General features: G+C 34.1%; 2 protein-coding genes across 3 annotated transcripts in view; one reads left to right on the forward strand and one right to left on the reverse strand.

Moving 5' to 3' along the window:
• The window catches only part of dtn (transmembrane protein 132C dtn), a 63,782-nt gene that overhangs the window by 30,160 nt on the left and 6,187 nt on the right, over positions 1-27,435 (forward strand). For both annotated transcript variants that reach the window (XM_081978960.1, XM_081978961.1), the window contains exons 2-8: positions 4,020-4,322; positions 6,341-6,517; positions 6,578-6,756; positions 6,821-7,071; positions 12,515-12,676; positions 17,296-17,497; positions 26,002-26,145. In XM_081978960.1, coding sequence (XP_081835086.1) covers positions 4,020-4,322; positions 6,341-6,517; positions 6,578-6,756; positions 6,821-7,071; positions 12,515-12,676; positions 17,296-17,497; positions 26,002-26,145 — 1,418 coding nt within the window. The remainder of the gene's footprint in view (positions 1-4,019; positions 4,323-6,340; positions 6,518-6,577; positions 6,757-6,820; positions 7,072-12,514; positions 12,677-17,295; positions 17,498-26,001; positions 26,146-27,435) is intronic.
• LOC145728619 (uncharacterized) lies at positions 22,572-23,941 on the reverse strand. The gene is made up of 3 exons (XM_081979000.1): positions 23,591-23,941; positions 23,365-23,537; positions 22,572-23,315 (listed from the first exon to the last, which is right to left on the reverse strand). The coding sequence occupies exons 1-3, from the start codon at positions 23,820-23,822 to the stop codon at positions 22,722-22,724; spliced, it is 999 nt and encodes a 332-aa protein (XP_081835126.1). The 5' UTR covers positions 23,823-23,941; the 3' UTR covers positions 22,572-22,721.

Consider the following 27,435-nt stretch of genomic DNA (forward strand, 5'->3'; position numbering starts at 1 on the left):
TTCTGACCGTATCTATACAAGAATCTGAAAAAACACGGGTATTGTTTTATTAAATGTACACTCCAAACACAATTGTCCAATTTGCTCCAAACAGAAGTGAGCCTCTTGCTCGTTCCGCAGCTAATTGCCACCCGTTGCTTTTATTAGCCCGATGGCTTCCAAGGGCCGAAAATAAAACTTTTTTATATGACATCTGGTCATAGAGGGTATCCAACAGGGTCCTGACAATGCAGAGAGAAAAGAACTTTAAAAATAATTGCCTTTGGAACGGAATGTTCAGTTATTAATTGAAGAAAGATAAATATTGAACGTGCTTGTTGATTAGTTTTTTTTATCCTGGAAAAAGTACACAATGTTGTGTTTGAAACAAAGTTAATTCAGTTTGCAACAGAGTTGAAACTGGAGTTAATTTGATTATTCAGCGGCAGCTAAATTATTTCAAGTTACTTTTAATTTTTTATGTAAACAATTGTTATTAAAAAGGAATAAGCGTTAGAATTACAACTTTCATAATAACGTCTTTGACTAGTTAAAACATAGATTCTCCTTCTTGTTTTGGCACCAATTTGTTTCCAAAACAGTTTGTAATGTTAACGAAACTCGTAGAGAAGTCCATAAAAACAACTTTAAGCAAAGTTCTACTTGCCATGCACATAATAAAATATTAACATTTTCTCCCTACATAATCCTGAAGGATGAAAATGTTGATGTTACCTCGAGCACTGTAACAACAAAGGAGTAAAATAGCTCCATCAGATTCTGCACCCAAGGCTTTATAATACCCACGTAATTCCAGGTAAACGAAGTAAAGAAAACACCGGGTTTAATCTTTCTCAAGCCGCGAACTCTGCTTGTTTCAATTTTCATTAAAACAAAAACAAACACACTGTTTAATTTAAAACAACGTCAGGGATGCGCAGTTATTTTATAAAACGCGGTCTGGAAGTAAAGATTCCTTCTTAATTAGGTGTCTTGAACTATTATAAAGCCGCTCCGTATCCGGTATAATGCGAGCGTTTATCAAAAACTCACTCGTAATTTTTAAAGTTAATTTTCTCATAAAAGTCTGCGTGCTTGTACTAATATCTAATTAACCACTCGGCATTAGCAGCGGGACAAAATTATCTTCGGAATAAAAGCGAAAAAGCATTGAAGTGGGCTTAAGTGAAAAAGCACTTCAACCGATTCAGGGATAAAGCGAATTAAGTGCTAGTGTGGTGTGCAATTGCTGGTGAGAAATCTACGTTAAAAGATTTATTCTCTAAGGAGAAAAAGCAATGTTATTTTATTGGATTTTAGGCAAGAAATTCAATATTTCTATCTAAACGTATATTATAAATCTGTCAAATTGAGGTCGGTTTGAATGTCCAGTTGACAGTTCAATTTAACTACAGTTAATTGCAACACAGCAGGAAATGCAAATAACATCCCCTAGTCATTTGAAATTACCAAATCCGCTAAAATCTTTGTGGTTTAAGTAATTTCGGTCTGTCATCTGTGTGAAAATGAACTTTTATTGGTTGTTAAAGCAATTAAAATATCTAAAGTTGCGCAATAACCGCTAGCATGAATAAACCATATGCGCTTGTTAATTAGTGCTAATAAAATTTCGATTTACTTTTTAAGAATACCATTAAAGAGCACTTGTAACTTAATGCAGGATCGTAAAGCTTCAGGTACTTATAACGAGCAGACCTGACATAATTAAAACATTCTTGACCCAAATAAGGAGACTCTGGTTTTTGGAGTGCATTGGCCTGCCATTTGAATTTATGATTAAAACTTTTATTGATTTACTATGCATAATTATTACCGTAATTCGAATAGAGTACAAAGTGGTTTGAGAGCGGATAGTGTATTAAATATTCACGAATTCATGGATCTCTTTTAATTTAAAGATGTGATAATATCATGTTTAAAATTTATTTTGGTTTCGTTATCAGTGTTTTCTAATCTAGTGTTATTAAAACAAAAAATAAATACCATATTTAATAAAGTCATTCTTACATTACTTCATACAGAAACCGAATCCAGTTTGATTTGTAATACTCAATCTTGGAGAGGATGAAATTTAATGCAACTTTCCTTATTTACATTATTTTGTAACTCCTGAAATAACGGAGCTACGCTTACTCAAATTGTAAGTTGGTTTTAAAAAAGTAGTAATGCATTTTGTCACTTTTTGCCTTGTAACTCCTTAAGGAGGTCCTCTCACTAGTGCTTTAAAGAATTGAAAACATTTTAAATTGGATGACAAACTTCAAACAAATTTATTTTTGAGGGCAACAATGATTATTTTGGAATTATTGACAAATGGAAATGGTTTGGCAGAAAAGAAATTTCTCTAGCTATTGTCTCTATCTCTCTATTGAAATCATAAATAGCTATTGTATGAAAAACTCTTCCTATCTTGTGCGTGTGGCAATTTATGTCTTACGCGTATGTATGTGCATATATTGAGAACATGTTAATCCAGAAATAAAAATTCAACAAAGGCGTATCACACATTTATTGATTTTGCATTAACATAACCTGCCTCCGGTTCCCTACAGCTACTGTTTTGATAAATACAAATGTAAACGCCAAATGCACACATACCTCTAAAGTTTATTGATATAACTGCTACTTTACACGCACACAAGATGGACGTGAACAATTCGTTTTTGAACAAAGACCCATTGTTTCTGGGTAATGGTCAATTGTCCAAATATGTTATCCGTCTACCCATTTGTGTTTGTACCCAAAAACGTTTTAATTGTTTAATACAATATTAGTTTTGGTACCCATACATCTTAATTGAGTTTCGGTAAAGAGAATTTTAATGCTGAATTCCAAAGATTGGTTAGTTATTAAAGCTTCAATGGAATTGGGATTTTAACAGGTTTTAACTCTACTTAAGTGGTCTTCAACTAAGTCTGGAGCAGCAATATTCGAGCCAGGGTTGGAAAATTACTGGCGGATTTAATTCGATCTAAAATCGCCGGCTCATGACTTCGACAAATCGTCAATTTGCGGAATCGAAGCCGATCTTTTCAATTTATTTTATTCCAGCTCGTCGATTGCGCCGTTCTTCAGATTTTCAACCTTTTGCTTAATTAATTCGGTGTTACTCAGCTGCCGATTTGTCAGCTTTATGGCTTTGGGTACGGGTTCGCCGAAATTACATTTATTATACCATAGTAACGAGTTTATGTCAGCGAGAGATTTCTACCTCAATTACTTAACCCCCGTTTGTTAACGAGGTAATGTTCCTTTTTCTTTCGTTTCAATCTGTTTCAACGTTAATCCCACTTCTAATTTTACACACAAAACTGAGTTACGACTAGAGTATTTTTAAATCTTTTTATATAACCTATTAGAGACGTTATTTTTCATCATTTTAGTTGCTAGTGGCTCTTTTAGACGCTATAAATCTGTTCACCCTTTATCAATTATGTAGAACGGCCGTATTCACTTTTGGGCGACCTGATATATGGTCATTAAAACTTTGTTACCTAACTTAGATTTACGACAAGTTAAACGCTCTGAAATATTGATAAGTTTAACAGCTTTGAAACTTTGAGCTCTGTTTATTTTGAGATGCTCTGATTTCATAATTTATGGAACTTTTATTGATTAGTCAGAAATTTTCTTTAACATTAACAGTGAAGACATTGCAAAATGTATGTTCAGCAACAGTTTTTTAGTAGTTTAGACAGTTAACTGTGTGCAGTCAATATGTGCTTTATTCTAACATTGTTTGTCTTTTCCTAACTTAATCTATAGTTAATGAATTTGTTGTCCTCGTAGAAAATGTAAAGGTTTGTTTATGCGCCGTTATGAGTGCTTAAACTAAAAACATAATAACAAAACTTTGAAAATAAGTCACATTACACATCCCAGATCTAACGTCTAAGGCTAAGCGAAAAAGTTTCCAAGCGGCGCAAAGTTCGAGTAATGGAAACTTATGGAAAAAGGAAACAAAGCGGCTCAAAAATTCAATCATAAACCGTAAAACTAATATTAAGCATTTTTTGCAGGCACCTCAATTTCAATTAACGTCCACTTCGAGAACAAAGATGGCGGTTTCTTTCTCAAACAACAACCTCGACAGCACTATCCAGGATCGTCCAGCAATCCTTTGGCTATACCCGATGCGTTGATTCCACTTCCTGGCGGTCCCGGAACCACATCAACCGGTACCCCGCTGTCTATCGATAGGTTCACGGTGTTGCAAAGCAGCCAGCCTATTTCTATTAGGGCTACGTATGGGCCTTTTAGTACCAAACAAACGGTACCTGCAAGGTATATTGTTCCGGATCCCATGCCTATGAATACGACAGGTAAGAAATTCTTGATACCTTTAATTGAAATGCAAGGTGTCACATATGGTATATACCAGCAATACTATAAAAACGAAGCAGGCATAAGAACCTAACTTATTTACAGCGTTGCCAAATTGTTTTCAGTTTTTAATGAATAGTGATATTAGTTAGATACAAATTTTGTTAACCCAACACATGTAGAGAATGTAGGTCTCTATTTTCATATTGAACATCAAACAACAAATGTGTCAATGTGTGTTGTTTTTTTTTACCAATAATAGAATAAATAAAGTTATTCTGCTAAGCTTCAATGCTTAAATACATTATAATCTACTTAAAAAATTTGGAAGACAAATCTGTTTTGATAAACTTATCAGATTTTAATAAAGTGCTATTTCTAATAACTGGTTTTATTCAGGAACAGTATATTAAATTTTTGCGCAAACAATGCCACAATTTATATAAGTGACAAGTTACCAGACAAGTAAAATTTAGTGGTTGTAGTAGAATTATGTTCTATTTCGACTAGGAAAAGGTGTGCCAGCTATTATGTCTGATTATTGGTTACTAGGACGAAGACAAAGCAATTTCTTTATAGAAAAGTTGTCTGTTTTAAACACTCTATACAAATAAGTCCCACAAACAATGCGTTTTTAGAATTATTAAATTTAATCTGAATGGTATTACTTCTCACAAAAACTCACAAATTTCGAATTCAATCGCGTCTATACAATTCAACATTTACGTATATTGTAAAATTTACTTTTTCAATACTAATAAAATCCGATTAAATTTGGTTCGATTAAAAATGTACGGTCTAGATTTAAAAACGATTCAGAAATATAAATGATCCGTTAACGAGGTTTTAACTCAAATAATCGAGAATTTTTCCAAATTGCTTTCCTCGGTTGAGAAAATTTTATTCATGTATTGTTAGTGAGATTGTATTGCATATCCAAAGACATTATCCCCCATTTGCGCCGTCGTACTTTAAGCCTAGCTTAAATTAAGTTTGGTTCAGACTGTGACAACACAGATAGGGAAAGTCACAGTCTGGCCTACACTTAACTTAAGCTAGGCTTAAGTGCGTTGGTGCAAATGGGGGTAAATATTGTAACCTGCTGAATACAGTAGTTTCACGAATGACCATATTTTGACAGTTATGACGTATTTGACAGCAGTCACGTGATTCTAGAACAATATTTATGTACATTGTCGCGTGGCCACTATCCAAATAGTATTCAAGGAACTATGCAAGGCAGAATGTCCCCAAAAGTGCACGTAAAGTGTTTTAGACTTTCTAATTGTTTTACGTTTCATATGACCACGTTTTGACAGTTTTTGCATATTTGACAACAGTCACGTAATTCTAAAATAACGTCACATTGTCACGTGACGACTGTCCAAATAATATTCATGGGGCTGTACAAGTCATAATGTCTGCACCGGTTTGCACCGGTAAACTCTTTTATAATAAAATAATAAATCAATAATCAAAGTAAGTATTTCTAGTTTTTTAAAATATTGCTAGAAACATCATGCAGTTCCTAGAGATAATTGTATAAATCTGATTGAATTGAGATTGAAGTGTAAAAACGAAGTCCTGTCTTGTCTTAATTCAAGTTTACTTAATTTTTATTACACCATTCAAGCATCTCTCTGTCTATTTTGCACTGACAGAGATCAATGAAGGGTCTACAGACATTACTGAAGTATCATCTGCATATTGACATCAATCAATATACCTCTTTCTAGGGCTGAACTTTTTTGATCATTTGCATATAAAAAGTAATGAACCGAAAATGACACCTTGTGGTACTCACTGGGGTAAAGTTATTAATCTACAACAAATCGGTTTTCCATAGAGTTTTGGACTTTTAAAAACAACTACAAAATAATAGTGAAATTTAGTGAAATTCAGGTATTTTCAAATTCTTAAATATTCATCAGCGACTAAATTGATTAAAGTTAATTACACTAGATGTTACTGCATAGGAAAGTGTTCTGCATAACATAGAAAATACATATTATTTCAGGTCCTGCTATTGATCTTCAAGATCAAGCAACCCACCACCTAGATATGTCAGCCCATATCGTACGCAACGAGATCCCACGAGACTCTCCCGTTTTAAGGGTACTGTTCCATACTGGAACAGACCCAGGAGGTAGAAGACAGATACTTTTGGCCAGGCATCACCAAAGAGTTTGTATTGGTAAGATTATTTAACAAAGTTTTTGGTGACTTTGGCACCTGAATATTGTCTTTGGTTCAGTTCTTCACGCCAGTATGGGACAAAGACCACCACTGCATGCAGCCTGTAGTCCAGATGGTGAAGATGGTGTCTGTTTGGCCCAGGTCACTATACCGTCGTCTTGGTGGCCGGCAATGCCTTCTCCAGAAAAGGATGGTAGCCCTGGAAAACTTGTTAAGACTCCACCTAGATTAGTTCAGGTAAAATTTCACCACAAATAGTGCGGAATGTTCTATGAGCTGACGAATTAAATATCATTTTCAGGTGGCATATTCCGTCTTAGAACCTTGGCCTGACGAAGGGGAAGGTTGCCATCCAAAAATGCAGGTCCAACCTTCTGTAGTACTGGGCACTATCCCACTAACACAAAATAAAGGTGCTTACAACGACGTTAAACTCTCTGACGCCATCACTATGTTAGTTCCTCATCCACCACTATTTCCAATGTCCAGGATGCATGTTTCCGTCATCATCGATCGATTTAAGGCCAGGGTTTTAAACAATATTCTTATCAGGTAAGTGCTTCTTGTATTATTTTCATGTTGGAGTTCTGTTATTGAAGCTTTGTTGTTTCGAAACAAAGGTTTACAATCTAAGAACCCGACTAAATTTCCAAAGCTGATAATTATTATTTAATTATAAAATCCGAGTTGGGGCAAGTTTAATCTTGCCCCGACTAAAATAATAATTATTCGGGACAGGAAAATACGAATTTCGTTGCTTTAGTCCGATTTAATTTCTCTCTCTAATTCACACGCCATGTAATACACTAAATAAGTAGTTAGTTTTGGTAAAACACAGCACATAATTATTGAATTAAAAATGATTCTTTTTTTTATCAGACTGAGAGTATGTCAATGAAATTAATACCGAAAGGTAATGCATGAAAAGCACAATGTTGCTGCAATATACAAAGCGTAATATTCTGTTGCTTATATGCTTAGATAGGGTTAAATTTAACTCTTACTTCCGGCCAGACATTCTGACGCTTCTAAAACTCAATATAGGGCAAAACGGGAGTGGCGATAACCACTACAGAAAAATCAATTTCGACCAAACTGGAACTGTTCTCAGTTTACGGCTTTTTCTTATCAAAGAAATTTCGTTTGTTTTGTTTTCTGATGTGGTAATTTAAGCCCGTTCAGTTAATTAAAACTGCAATTTGATTGGACACTAAATCAATGTAATTGAAAATTGTTACCAACTGATTGATTGGTATTGTTTATGTATCAAACTTGTTTATAATCAGGTCAAGAAATGTGAGCTAAATACTGTAACATGATTCTGTGTTTCAAACTAATTTTATTGATTAAATTATAATTTATGGGGTTTAATTACAGAGTTCAGTTCATTAAATGTGTCGAAAACGAATTAATAAAGATTTTATTTACTACCAAAAATTCTGAATTCTTCTTCCGGTTTCAGTTTGATTATTGAGCAATCTTTCAAATAGGTCGAAATAAAAGAAGGTTTATTAAAATCTTTGACATTTTAGCATTTAGAGAGTTTTTAGATAAAATTGAGAGATAAAACTTTGAGTCATACAAAAAGGCGACCGTTCTAAAAAGATTTCAGGATTCAAACCAGAAAACTGTAGCTTGTTTGACCCTAAAACACGAATATGACACACATGTGCCGCATTAATATAAAAGTTTAATAGGCCACTCCAACAAGTTCCATGAGGAGACTTTAAAGCACAAAACGATGTTTTTTCTCCACTGAGAATCAAATGTTTTTCGCCTTCGCAGTGTAAAGTTGGAGAAGTTTTAATTGAAGCTACCACCATGATGGAAAGTTCACGTGAAACTGATTAATTGTAGTGTTTCAGCAAAATAGTTTTAAGTGTGCAACTAATTTATATTGGTTGCTGATGGTGAAAATTGAAGCTGTTCCAGTAAATGTAGTATTTGTTCATTAAGCCGTTATGCACGCCGTGTGTGTTTAGCGCTAAAACCGACATTTTGACGCCTCTAAACACAATATATGGAGTGAAATACGAATATCTCAACCGTCAAATCAATCTTCTGCAGCTAACTGATCAGGCAATACATCACGGTTGTGTCCATCTGACTAAGATGCAAACATCCACACCTTGACAAATCTACCAATACTTTAACTTGTCTCTTTTTACGTAACGTTAAAAGAAAAACGGTAAAAGTATGAAAACAACTTTTAGCATACATAACCAATCATTGAAACAGAGATTTTGTTCCGACACTCAAACATTTATTTTATGAAAAGGCCCAAAGAGATCAAAAGTTCGCCTATAATACCCCACTTTGAAAAACTGCGTAATCCAAAACTTTTACGATTTATCAAGCGCTATTCGATTTATCCCACGCCATGAGAAAAATTTATTTGAAGTTTCATTTACGGATTTGACAAATGATCAATTCCCATACAAACGAATTGAATTTATTATTAGTATTTATCCTCGCTTGGTTCTGAAGCTATAATTAATAAACAAGCAGATTATCAAAACTATTTAAAACCGAAATTTCTTGCTACTTTATGCTGAAAACTTCGTACATGCACTTGTGCCATTGTAATACGTAAGTTTAAAGTATTTCTCGCAACAAGTTCCATAAAAAAAGCCCTAAAAGCCATAACATCGTGTTTGTCTGTTTATAAATTGTCGGCTTTAACAAAGTTAGATACGTGTTGGTGGGATTACGCTTTGAATTGCAAATATTTATTAAGAATGCTGTGCTGTTCAGATTTTTTCGATTCGATTTCTGAAAAAATCCTTTGTCATTAGGATGATTGAAGCGTTCAGTAGCATCGTTAGTCGAACGATTGTCAATCAACTAAAGCCCTAAAATTGGCAACGGATTTGAAAAATTGAATAAAACATCTCTGATGTTTCAATCACAGGAATAAAGTTCTTTACGCTGGTAACATTTTTTAAATTGCCAATTTACTACTCAGTTTATTGTAATCGATGCAATGTTCTAGAAATTTACATTTGAAATTGTTGATTTTAAGTAAAGTTTGATGATTTAGGTCGTAAATACATTTGTTTAGAATTTTGTGACTTTCTAGATTTAGTGATTATACATTTTTTCAAATCTATGTTCGAATAAGCTATTATTGTCAAATATCTTGTTATATTATGTTCAGGAAGTTTCAGTAATATCTTGCAGGTTATAAAAATTACCTTTTGACGGGATTTTCAGGAAAATGTAGTGTCATCAATAGCTTTCACAAGATTTAAGGTTATCAGAAAAATTCTTGAAAAAAAGCTCTTTTTTGTCACTGAAACATTACTTTCAAAATGTTAACATTATAAAAATTATAGTATATTAAGTACCGAAAACAGTAAGAAAGCTTTACTGATCAATAACAGTGTTTGGTTTTTAACTGGTCTCAAGCTAGGAAAGCTGTTACTGTTTGTGATGTTTACACTATTTTCTGGCACGACAGAATATAAACCACCCCAATTAATTATTTAAAAATGATTAACATTAAAACCTTACATTTTACTTCCCAATCAGCTAAACTGTAAGTAAATTTCTTCCCGTCTTTACTTTAATATTTTAGGCTAATTTTCTGACTTAGCACTAATGTATACAAAGTGTTAAGTCTAACCCACCTCTCAAATGTTATTTGCTGGAGTTGGACAACGTTTTTATGTTTTTACTACCGCAGTATAAAATCGTCAATTTTACGGTTGACTTTATAGGTTTCAATTAGCGTCAACTTGAACTTTCATCTTTCATTAACACTAACATTCAATTCCGGTTACATATACAACTCGAAATGTACTTTGAGCATAAAATACACACAAATTATGAAGCAAAACTTTAATAAAACTTACACTAGTTCTATCAAACAGGACGAGAAATGTAAATCAAAATTTCAAAGAAACTTGTAAAATCAAACGTGACACGATTTTTCTAATTTTCTTCTGAAGCTCCAGGCTAGTCGTAAATTAAGTTATCTGATAATTTGCAGCTCCCTAGACTGGTAAACAAATCAAACTGATGTTTCTTAGCTAAGGAAGGCATAAAGCAACCAAAGTGCCACAGTTTTCCAGCAAATTGATTTTTCTAGAGCTTAGCTGTTCTCATTCCGTTCTAAATTTAGTTTGAAGGCGCCAGGGTGACTGTCTTGTGTAAGCCTGCATTTGCAATAAACGCAGTTTATGTGGAAGATGATTGCATAATACACTTTTTTTGGTTTATTGCACTCGTTACATAAATGATTCACTTAATACCATTTAGCCTGAACATTTTTTCAACGACTCCCATAAAGTGGTTTAAAGAGCAAATTGCTGTATTTCCAGCAATGGCAACACGCTTTCATGCTTGAAGTTTTTACTATGGGAAAGTAAGTTTACAGTTTCTAAAGTTGAGGAATTTTCAAGTGGTTTTGAGGTTTTCAAGCAGTATTGGGGCGTGTTGCTAAATTTGGGGTTGTTACCGTAAATAGCGTTTACTGTAAATAAGGATGAGTAAGATCCTAACTTTTATGGGTGCGGTTTTAGTTTCGAGTGTAAGTTTCTGGAAGCAGATCTAATTTCTATGTCTTTATTTTAGTTTTATATGCAAAACTGTAAAATGTATGCTTTAATGCAATTTTTGTATAGTAAGAAGAAGCTAATCTAGCTAAACCTAATTTATAAAAAGTAAGATTCAGAAGTATTATGAACTTGTAAATATTTAAAGCATCCTGTTAACTTAGTAAAACTAACTACAAAAAACTAGCTATTTTCCTTGAAAGTCCCGCAGCAGCGACCAAGACCGCGTATTTTAAATTAGTGTTAAAATACTTTTAAACTTTGAATTTTCTGTTATGCAAATTTGATTAACATGGGAAACTTTAAATTACCATTGCATATTTGCGGAAAGTTGCGTCCTGGCGTGATAATTTGAAACGAATTTCTAATTCCGAGTGGAAAAAGCTTCAAAATCTGGACAAAAAGTAATTTTACTTTTAAATTTAACCAATACTTGACAGTCTTGTATCCAAAACAGGCTTTTTTGTTCGTCTTGAGTTAATTAGGTCTCGTTGAAAAGGAGACAGGTAACGGCCCATGTTTTGTATAAATTTTGCAGAGACCAAATGCTAAGTTAACGAGGAAACAAAAAGTATGCAAAATATTCGCTCGATACTTTCGATGATAAATGAACGTTCAATCACCCAGTGAATTATGATGGAGAAATTTTCAATTTATATTCTCATCGGCGGCGAACTTTCTGAGTGGGATCGTTCATTTTTCTTAAGATGGCCAATCTTCCGCATAACATCATATTGATACAATAAATCTATGTAATTAACGTTTTTGTACGACTTGTCTAATTTTGAGTGATTACAACACCTGTTTTGAAAGCTGGAAAGACTGGTTCGTTAGAATATTTTCATTTTATTTAATAATCAGGATGATTTTGATAAAGTCGTATGTTACTGTAAGCATTACGAACAGTAACAGCTTTACTGATCTTCTGATCTTCCAGAACTTTTCTCGATCATAATTTATTTTACCAAAAACTCTCTGAAATGTACTTCATTTAGTAATGTCGAAGGTTATAATAAACAATTACCTCTGTAAAAAAGAATCAATTTTATTTTTCCTGTCTTGAATAAATAATGGTTAAATACACTAGCTCGTATAAATAACTGTTATACCGTTTTGTCCTTTAACACAATCAATTAATTTTACGAAAGAAACGTTAGCTTACTGTGTCACGCAATACTCAATTAACTGGACGCTTAGACAAGCAAAGGAACAGAAAACGACACAAAAAGGTATCAGTTCTGCGGCTTTCTGATCGATTTTCTTTGATTACGGCGCTTTTAAGAAGATTAAAAGGATTATTTTACGGTATTTTCACTCTGCTTCGGTGAGTTGAGGGAATCGCATTAATTTGCTTTGCATAAAGTTTAACTGAGACGTAAATAAGTTTTTAGGCTGTCGATTAATGAAAAGATTTACTTCCATTAAACTTTTACTTGCAGGGCTCGAGTTAAAAGTGGAATTCGTATTTTGGAAGCAACCCCATCAGGTCCGACACCATGGAATATGACCGTTGACATCAATGCCCGACATACTGTGGCTACTGTTACGTTAGTCCGAAAAGAACCACCAGAAGCTGAAGTTATCACTACAGATGGAGGAGAGTAAGTTAATTATATTTTACTATTTGGACAACAACACGGTAATCCTGAAAACCTTATTTCCATTGCACTCCAGGGGCTGACTTTCCATTTTCGTTCCGGCAAAGTCTTGGGCAAACCAATGACAAGCGCAAAACCTGTTACACATTTTTCGCTCCGATACATTGATTAGCGTGAAAAGTTCTCGTTTTCGGTTCAGTGCTTTGCACCCCCTGATGGTTTTTCGGCTAAAAATGATAAAACGACGAGCCAGATTTAAAACTTTAACGCAAAATTTAATGCAGTAATGCAACTGTGCAAGATTGAAAAACGATGGCAATTAATTAAATCGAGTAATATAGGAGTTCCAGATTGCAGGCATTTAACTAAACTCTCATCTTAGGAATGATTAATTTGTTTTGTCCATGGTCGTAGAATAGACAATAAACTATTTCCAACAAAGTTAAATCAGTTTCAAGGGAAGGACTTAATCATATAATTTCAAATGATAATCTTGACATTTAATTGTGTATTGGCTTTAATTGAAACGAATATGATTGTCTTCTTGTTACGCTTTTCTGTTTTTGAATATACTGGGAACTGTCACACAATAACATTTGCAGAAGGAATGAATTATTTAATAACTTAAATAACTTAAGGTAAAATATTCTGTAGTGAATATATTAGTAGAATAAGTTTTATCAGAACATCTGCATTATCTGCCTTTCAGGCACAGTATTTGACAACAGTTGCAATTACTATTGAACAATGCCTTCTGTGCTTTAAACTAAACTCTATTAACTTTGTAGTCAACTAAAGAAACTCTGCAAACATATTTGATTAAATGTTATTCCATTATGCTTTTGTAATAGATATTAATGCTTGAATGCGTGTTTGTGAAGGTTTTGTTATATCCTAACTCCAGCAACTGTCGTGCACCTTAAAGAAAACTTTTTAAATAAGTTTCAGAACTGTATAAATTTTATTTATTTATACTGTCAACTAGATAAATTTTATTCCGTCCTTTTAAGTGTGGTTCATTTGATGATAAATTATCTTAGCCACTTGCGTTTATAAGAAAACTTTTCTTATTCTAGTTTTTCACTTTCCTGTCTCGCACTTTGAGTGGGGTTGAGTGGTAGAGAAGAGGCGTGATTAATTAACGTTCGCCTTTGGTTTAGCCAGTATTTTTCCCATTTATCCTCGCAAACTATTCTACCTGATAAGTAGACGCTATTTAAGTTTCTTGTAGTTTTAATTTTCTAAAGCAAGACCGCTTTCATGAGACACTTCTAGGGCTACACCGCGTAACGGATATTTTATCGTAAAGCAAATTTCTCTACGTATAAATCTCCTGATATCAATTACTATTTTCCACTGATTGAAATAATCTACAAGGGCGTACCTTGATCGGTTTGTAGAATATTAATTTTCTCCTCGAATCTCTAGTGCTTTTATTACTATATTGAATATTAAACAGGATCTTAAAGGATTAAATTGTTTGAATGAGTTCGCATTTGGAAGTTTCCAGTCTCGATATTAATGATTTTCCAACTTGGATAGGAAAGCACTAATTATGCCTCACAAGTATTTGTTTGGAGGTATATGCGCGTGATTGGGATTTAATTTAAACTGTATTCTGACTTGAAAGTTTGGATATGTTAATTATAGAGGATATTAACACGTTGGCGACGTCATGACCCACTTGTGGGTCACGCGGCGTTTTCTTACTGGACATATGTGCCCACCGGTGGGGCACGGACTATTGGGTGTTATATTGCTTATAGAAAGCTACGTTTATATAGAACATCTTTGAATTTGGAGCTACGGCTGTACCACGGATTTATCTTTGTATGTGCAGCGTGGTTTCGTAGAATTCGGAATTTTGAGATTAGAACGAACTAAAACAACATATAATGCTAAAAGAATAGTGTTATTCTTTATTTATGAATATAAGTAACTACATTTTTTATTACTACATCAATGAACTCTTTTATTTTAACAACTTAACAAATGAGGAAAAGGAAACAAAATTAAAAAATCGGGAAAAAATTTATGGTGAATTTTTTTGAAGCAAAGAATACATATGGTGTTTTGCCCTTCACAGTCTTCGCAAAACGTTGACACTTTTTTTGCTTTCACTCTTGCTTTTGACAAGACAAAAACAATTTTTTTTTCAACATTTTGCTGATACGGTTTGACCCACCGGTGGGTCACGATGGCTGCAGAATAAATTTTTCTCCAACAGCCGTCATGCTCCACCGGTGGGTCACAGTTAAAACTAGCAATTACTACAAAATAATGTCAGCAGTTTTACATGATGACACATTTACCCGGTTTAAAATATGAAAAGTACAATTTTGACCGAAATGTCACTAACGTCCCACAGAAAGAATGTAAGAAAACTCTTTGTGTCCCACGGGTGGGTCACAATGTCGCCAACGTGTTAAGCAGATATCCAGAATAGAACCACAGTATAGACGGATTATTACTTGCTTTATATCCACGTGTATTTAACTTAAGTGTAATTAGTGTTTTGATCGGTTTAAAATTTGTCAGTTTCGAAAATGTCGAGCTTGGTTTCTCTAACCTGTCAGAGGGTTTCTTGGTTGCAATAATAATAGTCATAAATAGTCGTAGAAAATCTGGAATGAACTTCAGAAGAATGTTTTGTGTTTTCACTTTGAAATAGAATGAATGGAGTTTCATGTAAAAAGTGAAACTTCCAATAATAACGTAACTGTCTATTTTATGTCCCTCTCTTTGTTTATGAAAATAACTCACTCATTAAGAGCTTTTCGAAGATTTTGAAAACGTACATACAGTAGTAACAAAAAATCCATTTTGGCGTCTAATTAATTAACTCAAAAAGCCATCATGTTTCCAAAGCATTTGCATTCAAAAATCGAATTTCAACAAAACGTACTCTGTATTTTTTCGTTTCGTGTTAAAGTAACTGCGAAATTCGGTATGCATTTGCACGTATCGGCAAATTCATTGTTGCTAAGCTATAATGGGAAAACAGTGATAGGATCAGCCATTACAGAACAGAATTTACAGTCTCTCTGGAAATGAACCAAACCGCTTTTTTTGCTCATTTCCACTTCATCCTATAGGATTTCCAATATTCGATAACACTTAATTGACTTTAAGGCTTACCTAAGCAGTTTACTTTTGATATAACATTAAAATTCAGTAGTCGATATTTTTTACTTACACCTATTATTCGTCTTTCTAACAAATAGGTCTGGCATATAGCCAGAATCTTAAAAACTACTTTCAATGGGAAAGGAACATATTTCCTAGAAAGCTGATGTTTGTGGGGCACCTTTTGAAGCGTATTCATAGTCCTCGATAAATCTACTATTCTTCATTAAACCATTATTCATACCAAAAATCGACTTTGTTTTCAAAGCAAAATGATGAATTCGTTTTTATATAAATGCATCCGTTTACTGTCGGATATTAATGTAATATGCCAGTCGCGTATGCTTGGAAACTTGTAATATTTGACGTAATAAATAAAATGCGACAGCTCTCAGTGGTGCAGGAATGGATTTAGTTCTGACCTAATTCGAATGGGCAAAACGTGTTGGTTATGGAAACTTTGCAAACCACACATTATTTAACGAATTGTTGGAAGTTGTACCAAACTGGAATGTAAATTTCCTCATCTATAATGCCATTTAAAAGAAAGCTTGGCAACAATCTGCAATAGCCATAAAATGATTTCAGATGGTCCAATTTTCATTCCAGGAAGTGGAATGGCACGTTAAAGGGCAGTATATTTTGCATGACAGCCGAATCCAGTTCGAGCGCATTGATGAATCGGAAATATTTTCGCGGAATGATCGTTCGAGTGAGCCCTATTGTTATGCATGTACAATTTTGAATGTGCGATCTGGAATTTACTACTTCAGTTTGCATAAGTTTAGCATTAGTTGATTAGACATTTTCAAATTTATTGCTATAAGGACCATTTACAATTTTGTGTCGTACGTGTTCAGGGACGTTGAGTTGAACAAAGTGGACGTCAGAGAGCACTCATAGCTGAAAAATAAACTTTCGTGTATTTAGTTGCTTTGTTCAAACCACAAATAAGACTGCACTAATATTAGGATTTTAGTCACGTGTTGGCAGCCTTGTCCCGACGTTTTCGGTTCGGTGCTCTAGGAAATACGATTTCATAGGGCGACTACGTTCAATTTGGGTTCTCAACAGAGAGTAACGTTTCTCATTCCACGATTCAAACCCAATTAAATCTAAAAGAGCCTTAAATTACATCATTCTAATAAAAATCCAATTTCACCTTAGGGTTCATAACAGCATTTTCTTGTAAATTCGGTCAACGAGGCTGTGAAAGTAATAATAAATCTGCTCCCTTGACGTATTCTGTTTACCCCAGAAACAATATCGTTATCAGGTAATACAACGTTGCCCCTAAATCCTTCATCCTATGTTTTATTTGACATTTTATGTATTATCTGGACACCCTTCTGTTTTACAACCATTCCGCAAATAACGAGTTATTGAAATTCTATCCTCGTTGATTCCGCATTGTCTTTACGTTACCGATCGATTCTACAGCAAACACGAGAAAACGTTATACTTGCTCAAGTCTGCAAGAATTCGATTTGTTTCAGGGTAATGGAGCTATTCACCTGGTTATTGGAAGTGTCTGAAGATGGTGCAGAAAACTATGATGGCGCAAGGGTAGTGTGGACTACAAAACTTGATCCCCATCAAGAAGAAGGCGACATTGAAGTGCACCGAGAGGGCAGAAAGTCTGTAACGCGATTTGAAATCCAAAAAGATGATATTCAAGCTGTTGTTCCCATAAGCAAAGTAAGTAGAGCATACGAAAGTCTTAAGGGTTAAATAAGAGGCAGATAACATAAAGGATGGTAAAAACTACAACAATTGCTTAGAAAAACCAAGTGATAAAAAGTTCAGTTAATGAGAGAAGTCATTTAATATTACAGAAATCTCATACAGTTTGGATGTTCTACGAAATAAAAAGAAACTTGAGCCATCTCGTTTTTACCAAATTGCCACGTTAACGGTAAAGCACTTCCTAAAGTAGTTTTTAATGACTTTAGTATGGCAAACACCAAATCAGAATCCGGTGTTTCGGTTCCAAGATAGCATTCTCAACTTGCTAAACTTTTCATGAGTCAATCATTAATAGTATTTTTTACATACAAGAACTAGATACTCAGTCATTTTGCTCCAAATTCAAAACAACTGGTCAATTCATTTAAGAGATATACAAAAGCACTTCTCAGTTACATAATAACGCAGCTATCAAAACCCAAAGTTAAAAGTTTTAAATGTTATTCCACTTTCCTGTTAATTATGTCATATTCTAAACGGTCTAAATTGAACCTAGTTTTAAATTTTGTGAAAGTTTGATTTAATGTGAATTTGAGGATAAATCATTTTTCAATTTCGTAATTATTTCGATTCAGATAGATGCTGTTAAGAGTTGTTGAAGTGGTTAATTAATTTAGTGATTGGTGTGAAAATCAATATCTCTTGACTTTCATAAATTAGACGTTAATTAAATTAACAACGTTGATGTAGGCGAAAATCAGGAAAACAAGTTCTGGCTTCCCAAGGATTAAACATTCCCAACGTCATAAATTATTTCAAATATATAATTTTAATGAACTGTGAAAGAGAGAAATATACTCACAAATCATCCAATTAGTTGTTCTATGTAAAAGTAATACCGAGAGTGGCATTATCAATTTTCTTCAGCTGGGATAATCCTAGAGATTTCTTCAGTACGTGGATTTAAGAGTTTTCGGTATTCAGGAGATTGAACATAATTTATTTAAAGCTTTTTTTATTTAAGTCTCGGCTTAATTTCCAGGCGATATTGAGGAGCTTTTTTATAGGGTCGTAAGTATTTAATTAATTTTTCCCTGAATTGAATTTCCACCTGGAAAGTTGAGAGGAGATTCATTAATACTCGGTTAGAAACTGGATTAACAGCTCTAAGTTTAAAAATTTTATGCTTTAGATTAACGAAAATTTAATGGAAATTCTGACAACAATATTAAAAGTTAGTTTGCACACCAGAACATTTTCAATTTCCTTGATAAAGAACCTCTCAGCCTAACACAATATTATCTCATTAAGAGTGTTGTGGAAAAAGCTGAATGTTCTGGAAATGAACCAGAAAACCTCAACGGTCGCTACTGTAACGATTCCATCCAGTTTTGCCAGGCAGAATTTTATAAGAACGGGCTCTGAAACGTCATTTTTCTCTCGTTTCGGGGACAACTAATATTTTCCAGGTCATGTTTGAGTCAGTGGCAGACTTGGTAGACATTTTTGTAAACCAGTTTCCAGAATAATCATTTGTCTTTGTTGGTTTAAGCGACAATTCGGAATTTGTTTACCCAAGTACATGTTAATAATTAGAAATAAATCATATAACCAACCAATATCATGAAATTGGATAGACAATGTTGCAACAGTAAATTAAATTATTTTCAACAAATGTGTCTCGTACCAACATAAATTATGCAGGCTGCACATTATTATTTTTTAATCCCTAAATCCAGAGCATGTTGATTATATTAGCGAATAAATAGTAATATAAATTATATTTCCGGGTGTCAACAATAAATGTCGTTGTTAAAAATAACAAATAGGATTTTATCCCATTACCTTAAATGAGTTAGATAATTTAGAAAGTGGGAAATTCTGATGAAAGATGTTACCATCTATATCGTGCCACTAATTTTTTGCCCCATTTGGTTTTTTGTTTTCTCAGAAAGCATTTTGCAGATCATGTTTGTTAGCGCAAGAAAAGGAAAATAAGTCACTCAATTCTTTAATGCTCGTTTATGAAATATTATATCAAAATGCATTATTTTCTGTGCTAATTTACTGCAAAGAAATATGGTTAGCTTCAACTAAAACAATTAGTATCAAATTACTCGTTCAAAATTACTCTCTAAATATACTAATAATTGATTGTTTGAAGAGTTGATAAAATTCGAGAGTTGTTTCAATAATGCTGGGGATTGTGTTGTGTGATTATTTCGAAGTTAATCCAAATTGGAGGAAATAATTAGGAAAAGTTTCCTTTCGGATTGAAAAGAAAAAAAGCAAGTACTAACCAATTATTGTTACTATTTATAGCCTTCCACTTTTCGTGGTTGTGAGACTCAGTTCACATATAGAGTCTGTGAAAATCCTCAATTTATCTCATTGTTTCAAAAGCGGATAGGAACAATGATTAAAAGCCCTCTCGGTTTGTAAAATTGCCTGGTTCTTGACTTTTATTAAATTCTAGAGTGACTGTTTTGAATCCGGAACAGGGAGGTCATGTCAATATGTCCCAACATTCACAGGAAAATTTTAAAGTTGTGAAACGCATTATGTAAAAGTCATCCTTGTTTGTAACTTTTTTGTTAGTGTCTAACTTTAAAGGTCACATAACCAACAATTTTATAATCATTATATAGCAATAAAAATTGTCATACATTGCTATAGCCAGCGTAATATTTCCTCGATCAAATTTGTCATCCGGATCCCCAGTTTATAATGTTAAAAGCCATTTTCCCAGCGTAAGTAATGGTTTTGACGGGCGCCGGACCGTCTATCCTTTCACATCCTTAAGCTCGACAGTTAAACGATAAATTATCCAGGATTCGCATAGTATAAAGCAAAATACGATCCTGGTGACCTAAAATAGATAACGATATAATTTTATGGCAAGCATTGAAAGAATTTATTCTGTCTATGTAGACTTGGGTTTGGATAAATGAAAAATCCCGTTAGCATCCCATCTATTCCATTAATTGTATACCGAACATCAACCCCTATTTTATAAACAGTGTCGGTAACAATTAAATTTGCGGTTCGCAACAACCGCACAGATTACGGTTCACAATGGCACATTGTTCGCTAATTGTAGTTTCATTTTCAACAAGCTTTCTGATGAAATTTGCCTTGCAAATTATCGGACACTACGGGATTTTACGGTCGGTTTTATAGGGTTTAGCTCCTTTATGGTCTGATGGTAATTATTTTTCAAATTGCAATTTCGGGTCTGCTAACAGATTGTGGACCAGCTGACGTTTATTAACTTTTTGAACATTGTCATTATGGAATACAAAAGCGTGTAAAATGAAGAGGTCACTTCATTATGAACGCTGTTCATTTAAAGTTAATTTTACTTCGTGATTTACCATCAGTCAACCAGTCTGTGTCTGAAAACTTTCAATTAAAATAAGTTGCTTAAGATTGCAAGTATTAAAAAGCAATTAGTTATTTAACTCTTAGCTTATGCATTCAGCAACAAATTATGTTGACTAGAATACTAGAATATGGGTTCATGGTTAATCTGAAAAGATTTTCTCTTGAAACGTATATTCTCCTTAGTCACTTTCATCATCACATCAATTCAAATGGCCAAATAACCATAACATGCAAAAATATGAAACCCCAGCGTTCTACTACAGAAATATGTCAATTTTTTGTGAGTGATGTTTCATCAATTTGAATTTTGATAAATCGAAACGAGCCTGCATTTGTGTTTTGTGCACGAGATGGATTGAGCATCAATGTGGGCTGGAATAAAAATCGATAACTCCTCATCACGTTTTCGTTTTCCGGTGGAATGTTTGGGGGGTCCCCAATTTATTAACCGGTCTGCCATTCCGCTTTCGTTTTTAATAAGGGAAGCCTTTGAAGCACGTAACAAAGGTCTGATTGGAAAACCCTAAAAAAACCGTTTTACTAATTGTTTCCATCAAAGTTGGTCTTAATACAAATTCTAAACATAACACGCTTATTCCAACTGGATCGTTTGAAGCAAGAATACATATAAGCGCCCCAAAAATTGGGGCCCTTTTTCCGGTAGTTGATTAGGCCCTTCTGAACGTCTAATGGCCATTTCCCACACATGGCTTCTATCTTACAAGCGTCAAAAAAACGTGACTTTGCTCGTGGGGATCAACATTTCGTCTGCTTCATGTCTTTATTCCAAGTGGGGGAATATTATTAACTCAGTTAACAATAAAGTTTGATGTAGAATTTTTTTATGTGGTAAGTTTTAAAAAATTTTGAATCAATTACAAGTTCTGATGGTCGATGTTGGAGAAATAAAACTTTCTTTTCAGTTTTTTCGGTGGGAAAATAATAGCTGATAAAATCTTACATTGAGTGAAAAACAGAAAAGTTTTACGCAACTCGCTAACTTTTTTTATACCCTTATATTGGTTTAATTTGTTTCTGAACTGTTGGTTAACCGCCTGAATTCCACTCAAAAATTAGTTGAAGAAGCTAACTTTTAACTTTTCCCGCTCAAGCATTTTTGAGCTTTTTTTCTCGGATGTAAACTGCTTTCCCAATGTTCTGAAACTGTTTCTTAAAGTGTTAAAATGCAGATAAGAACGAGGAACTCGTATCAATGGCTACAAAACGACCGAATGACACAAGGGGCCCGTAAATTCTTGTACACGATATTAGATGGCTCGCGATATAATTTGTTCAGCACAATTTATGGTTCACCTTAGAACAAAGTGGAAGTAATTTCGAGGTAAGATATTAGAGTTTGGCGTAGTGTGGCCCGAAACCGGAAATTTGTTGCTATACTTTCATCGGCAACGAAGCAGTTATAACTTGCCAGCCACGTCAAGTGACTGGTTTACGACTTTAAATTCGTAAATTCACTTTTAGTGATAGTCAAAGAGATGAGGCACCAGTTTAATATTTAATTTTGGGTTTGTTATAAAACCATCCTGTGTAATATGAGACAAGATGATTTTTGTTAGTGCACGTTAAACTTTGTTATGGCTTGCTAATATGTCCTGTTAAGCGTCCAAGATGTGCTAATTTACCCTAAATCATCCGTAAACAAGATAAGACAAATAATATTAAATCGTCAAAGAAAAACACATTTTTAAATCATTATTATTTATTTATCTATACTATTGATAACATTACTACAATATTTTAGCTGACTTAACACTGATTGTAGCAATTTTTACGGGACATTGATAAAATTGCAATGAAGTGGACTAGACAAAAATACCTACTACTGTCAATTTTAAATTTGGTTTCCAAAGAAAGGATTGTCATATGAACATGGTAAAGTAGTCTCGACATTGAGCTCTCCCTTTAAACCACCGTTTAAAACTTTATCAATTCTATCAACGCATGTACATTGAACTGGATTTTTGGGTACGTTAACGGTCACTTCGTTATTTTGAATGAATTCCAGGACATCCGTACTAATGCAATCAATTTTATTGTTGCGCAAAGAGACAACACTTCCTTCTCGAAGTGGTAACACTACACTAGCCACTCCAATGATTTCGTTGAAATCCAAATTTAATTCTAATGGGAATTTAAGTTTTTCTAGTGCTGATCTTTCAATAGTTTCTATGCGGTTTCGTTGCAAATGAAGTTTCAAACGTTTGAGTGTGGTGGCATATTGTAAATCATCTAGAGCGTTATCTTGGATAACTTTCAAAAGGTTATGGCTGTAATCCACGAAAGTGAGTTTGCGACTTCCAAACAGAATATTTCCTGTTAGATGCGTGATTTTGTTATGATCTAAATGAATCGTTTTGAGATTAGGCATTTCAGCAAAAGCTGCATCTTCGATAGTTTCTATTTGGTTATTACTTAAATACAGCACCTGCAAGATAGCTTTACTCATCGTTTTATTATAGGGTAGTGTTACATACCTTGAGGCTTCTTATGGTGTTAAAAACACCTTGTGGTATGTGTGATAACTGATTGACGGCAAGAGATATTTCTTCCAGATTGGGGACATCTCTGAAAGTTCCTGGCTCTATTGAGGATATATTGGCGTTAATGAGTGACAATGTTTGTAGTACCGGAAAATTCTTTATCATTCCTAGTAACAGTAGTTATTACAATAACGCGTTAGTGACAGTAAAACTAACTTACCTTCACATAACTGAGTAACATTGGAACGAACTATATCAATCATTGAATAACCATCAAAGACATTAATATCTTTTCCTCTTACAAGTTGTCCTCTCGAATGGCGTTTTACGTGAACCAGTGCGTCCACTGAATTTAACGCAAATTTTTCCCGACATATTCCTGATGATGATTTCACTAACAAAGTTGCTAGCAGAAGAAACACAGGAAATACTATTACATTGATACACCGCATATTGCCGAAGTCGAAAGCCCAATCGTAATCGACTGTTCTTTTCACATAATTGATTTCTATAGTGTTAGGAACGTAATAATTTAGCGACTATCTGGACCGATAACATTTTGAACTCTTTGCTGTTTCTTACTAAATATTATGATGTTTGTTATGCCAAGGATGTAAGAGATGGCGATACACTAATTAAAACTAGAACGTTTGAAGTAGGGGACAGACAAAACAATGCCCTGACATAATTAATTCCGTTTTTCCTTCCAAAATAATAAAACTTCGACAACCAAGCAGTAAATTTATCTTTGCGTTTTGCCGAGTAAAGATATTGCATCTTTAAAGGTTTTCCGTTAAATTTGCAAACAAGACGGAATACGAATTTCGAACCACAAAGGTGCATCTCCTTGGATTTATCATGCATGAGAACAAGTGAAAATAGACGAACGAGAGCTGCTTTCGTTACTCCACTATCGATGAAATATTTATGTAACTGAGTGTTTCGATATATATTTTCACTATCCTAAGGGACAACTTGATATTCCAGAGACCTAGGCTATCTTAGCAAATAATTTAATTTCCTTGAACTGTAACGGGGGGTAACGTTACAAAAAAAAACTGATCCGATCAAGTCTCGAATGAGAATTTGTCTGTTTACTGACATTTTCCCGATATACATGACAACCGAAATACGCCTGTTTACAGACCATTAAGCTAGTCGTAATCGATTCCTTGAAGGGGAAACGAGGCACGATGGAGGAAAAGCTACTTTTTGGTTTACAGATAGAGTAACAGTTAGAAATTAGTTTATAGCTGAATCGATGGTACGAACGTCTAGATAAAGTCAATCACATAAGAAGCTTGTTACTTACGTAGTGTTTTTTCAAGATAATCTCTAAATCAATACAAAAACAATAACTACATTTCTCACATTCATATTGTTCAAAGTTTGTACATTGTTTCATATCTTGTCATTATAAAATTTTAGTTTTAAACACAGTTAACTATACAAGCCACAGTTGCAATATTTCTTTTATAATAATTGATGTTCAGTTTTTCTTCTTCAGGAAACTTAACTGAACAAAACAGATCAGTTACAATATCTAAATCCTAGAAACTAATTTCCCTTTGGTTGTTGACTTGAGTCTGGATTACCTTAGTAGAATACAAATGGGTAGAAGGAAAAACACACTACTTCATTAGAAAACAACACAGCCAATCTCATATTCAAGCTGGCGAGCTGCAGGTTCGAATTTATCCCGGTTGCCTCGGGATAAAAGCCTTCCTGTCCTGAATTCTGTAACGTCATACAAGGCTAAAAGCTCTGTCACTCAGTATAAATTATAATTTATCTTTTAAATACGGCGTTTCCTTGGAACGTTCGTGCCAACAATAAGGCGATATATTTCCCTAAGCACTCGATAAAATGGCAAAGACGGGCTTTGTTAAAATAGGTAACGAAAGTTAAAGCGATCTATTTCAGGATAATGCCTTCGTTGCATCCGAAAATGTTCAATATATCATGTGTTCGATAAAAATCGAAACCGATGTCAGATTTATGGCAGCTCCGATATAACAATCCGTCTACGGGCATACACTCTGATTACAAACATAATTAGCATTAATAACTAACGCGTAATTATCGCTAAAACTGGGCACAATCGCAAATGAATTAGAGCCAGAAGCTTCTCATTAGTCATTTCAAATATTTCAGTCTCATTGAAATAATTAAATCCATAAACAGGCTAACGAACGGCATGCGGACGTGGGATTCGCAGCATTGCGGTAGGTTGTTAATTTTCCTATTTTTTAACCTACAACCTACTAGAACATGTAACGCTTTTATTAATCCCTGTCAGTTTAAACCGGAATTAATGGTCGAGTCGGTTGTGCTTTTTATTTTTGCCCTAAAACCACGCTTCCGGCCGATCTTTTTCAAACTTATTGCTTCCATTCTGAAAGTCCGTATCAGTTTAATTAAAAGACAAAACAGTCCGGTGCACCTTGCAATCGTATTTATTTTAAAAACCATATTCAGCTAGACGAGCCACTCAAAGTAGCTTCAATAAGTCAATGAGGATTCTTAAAAAACCGCTACCATTTTTATTGAATGGCACAGGCAAAGAGAAGAGAAGCTTTTAGTTTATTGCCTGGAAAATACAGTAGCACAAGCAATTTTCTTTTTTTACAGAACTGGGAAGTACTGAACACAGCAGTTTTAACAGGACAGCAGGTGTCTCAGGCCATGAAAGTGTTCATCGTTTCTCAAGCTGGAAAAGCCGCGGATGTCACTTTCCAAGCATCGTGTCACTCTGAAGACGATAACGTCCTAAAGGTATGTAATTTACGACTATGAAACTAATGAGGGTAGTTTTAGGTTGTAGTCCTCTATAGGAAAGGGTCATTTGCAGACTGACCTCCATTTGTATGAGTTTTAGATATTCTTGGAAATCCTGTGCATGTCATATTCTAGGAAATGTCACCTACACCTGTATTACAAAACTGAAAGTTTTCTCTAGTTCTTGGGATATGTGTAAAATAATCAAAACTTACTGCTTCTTCATAGCCTGAACAGTTTTGTTAGCTGATCAGTCAAAAATATACGGGAAGTATAAGTAATATTTCTCATAAACTCTATGAACTAATGATAGGAGTGTATAATGTCTTATACACAATATTGTAATTGATGGTCATTCCTCACAAATAATTTCTCTATCAAACATTCAGCATAGAAACCATTGTCGCAATTTCGGGTACCCGTAGAGGAAATTATTGTTCCTCGTCCGTTGTCCCAGCACGAATATCAAATTCAATTCTAATTATTAGCAGCTCGTGCTGGCAGAGATTAACCAAATCTCGAAACCAGATTAAGCCAGCGACGATTCCGTTGAAGTATCATATATTCCCGGTATTACACGGTCAGTTAATAACTAGTTCGACCGAAAATACCCGTGAGAGTTGCCAATGATGTGTAGGATTAAATTCAACTCGGGAAGGATTTGAGAAACGAAACCTGGAAAGTTGCCTGAGTAATTAAAACGTGATAGTGTGCACATGCAGACAGAGAATTAATCCACCAAGATAATGTACGAATAGAGCTTTGGGTATAATTAGTTTATAAGGGCAAACTTCTCCAAATTCACAGAAAATAACTGAAACGGTTCTTATGAATCCTCTCAAGTATTCAAAGGTTGAATATACAAATTTGTCAAGAAATCTTAAACTTCCTTAAATATTTAAGTGGAATTCTGCGTTTTCTGAGCAAGTATCGAATGTCTGGAAAATACCCGTGGGATTTTGCCACTGTATTTGGATTGATTTCAGCCAAGTTTCCCAAGATTAAGTTCATGAAATTTCCAAAGTTTGCATTAGTTTACAATCTCAAGATTCTAATTGGAGCAATAATAATTATTTATGATATCAGAACCGTCTACGACTTGTTATTGTTTCACTGTTTCAGCTAATATCATAAGAGCAATTAAGCACGTTACCAATTTAGTTTAACTCCTACATGTATAATAAAAGTCAATCAGACTTCTGTTCGACTGAAATTTGCTCATTGCAGGTTAAAGTTTTTTGAGTTTATTACACATTTTACCTATAAATTACTATAGAACCTTTACTG

The sequence above is a fragment of the Ips typographus genome, linkage group LG4, assembly GCF_016097725.1.
Source record: "Ips typographus isolate SLU linkage group LG4, UJ_Ityp_2.0, whole genome shotgun sequence".
Classification (NCBI taxonomy): Eukaryota; Metazoa; Arthropoda; class Insecta; order Coleoptera; family Curculionidae; genus Ips; species Ips typographus.

Bases quoted from the DNA above. Each gene is read 5' to 3' on its own strand.
- LOC145728619 (XM_081979000.1), bottom strand. From the start codon at position 23,822: ATGCGGTGTATCAATGTAATAGTATTTCCTGTGTTTCTTCTGCTAGCA. The intron at 23,538-23,590 runs GTAAGTTAGTTT...TACTGTTACTAG, and splicing joins TGTTACTCAGTTATGTGAAG to GAATGATAAAGAATTTTCCG. The intron at 23,316-23,364 runs GTATGTAACACT...GCTATCTTGCAG, and splicing joins ACACCATAAGAAGCCTCAAG to GTGCTGTATTTAAGTAATAA.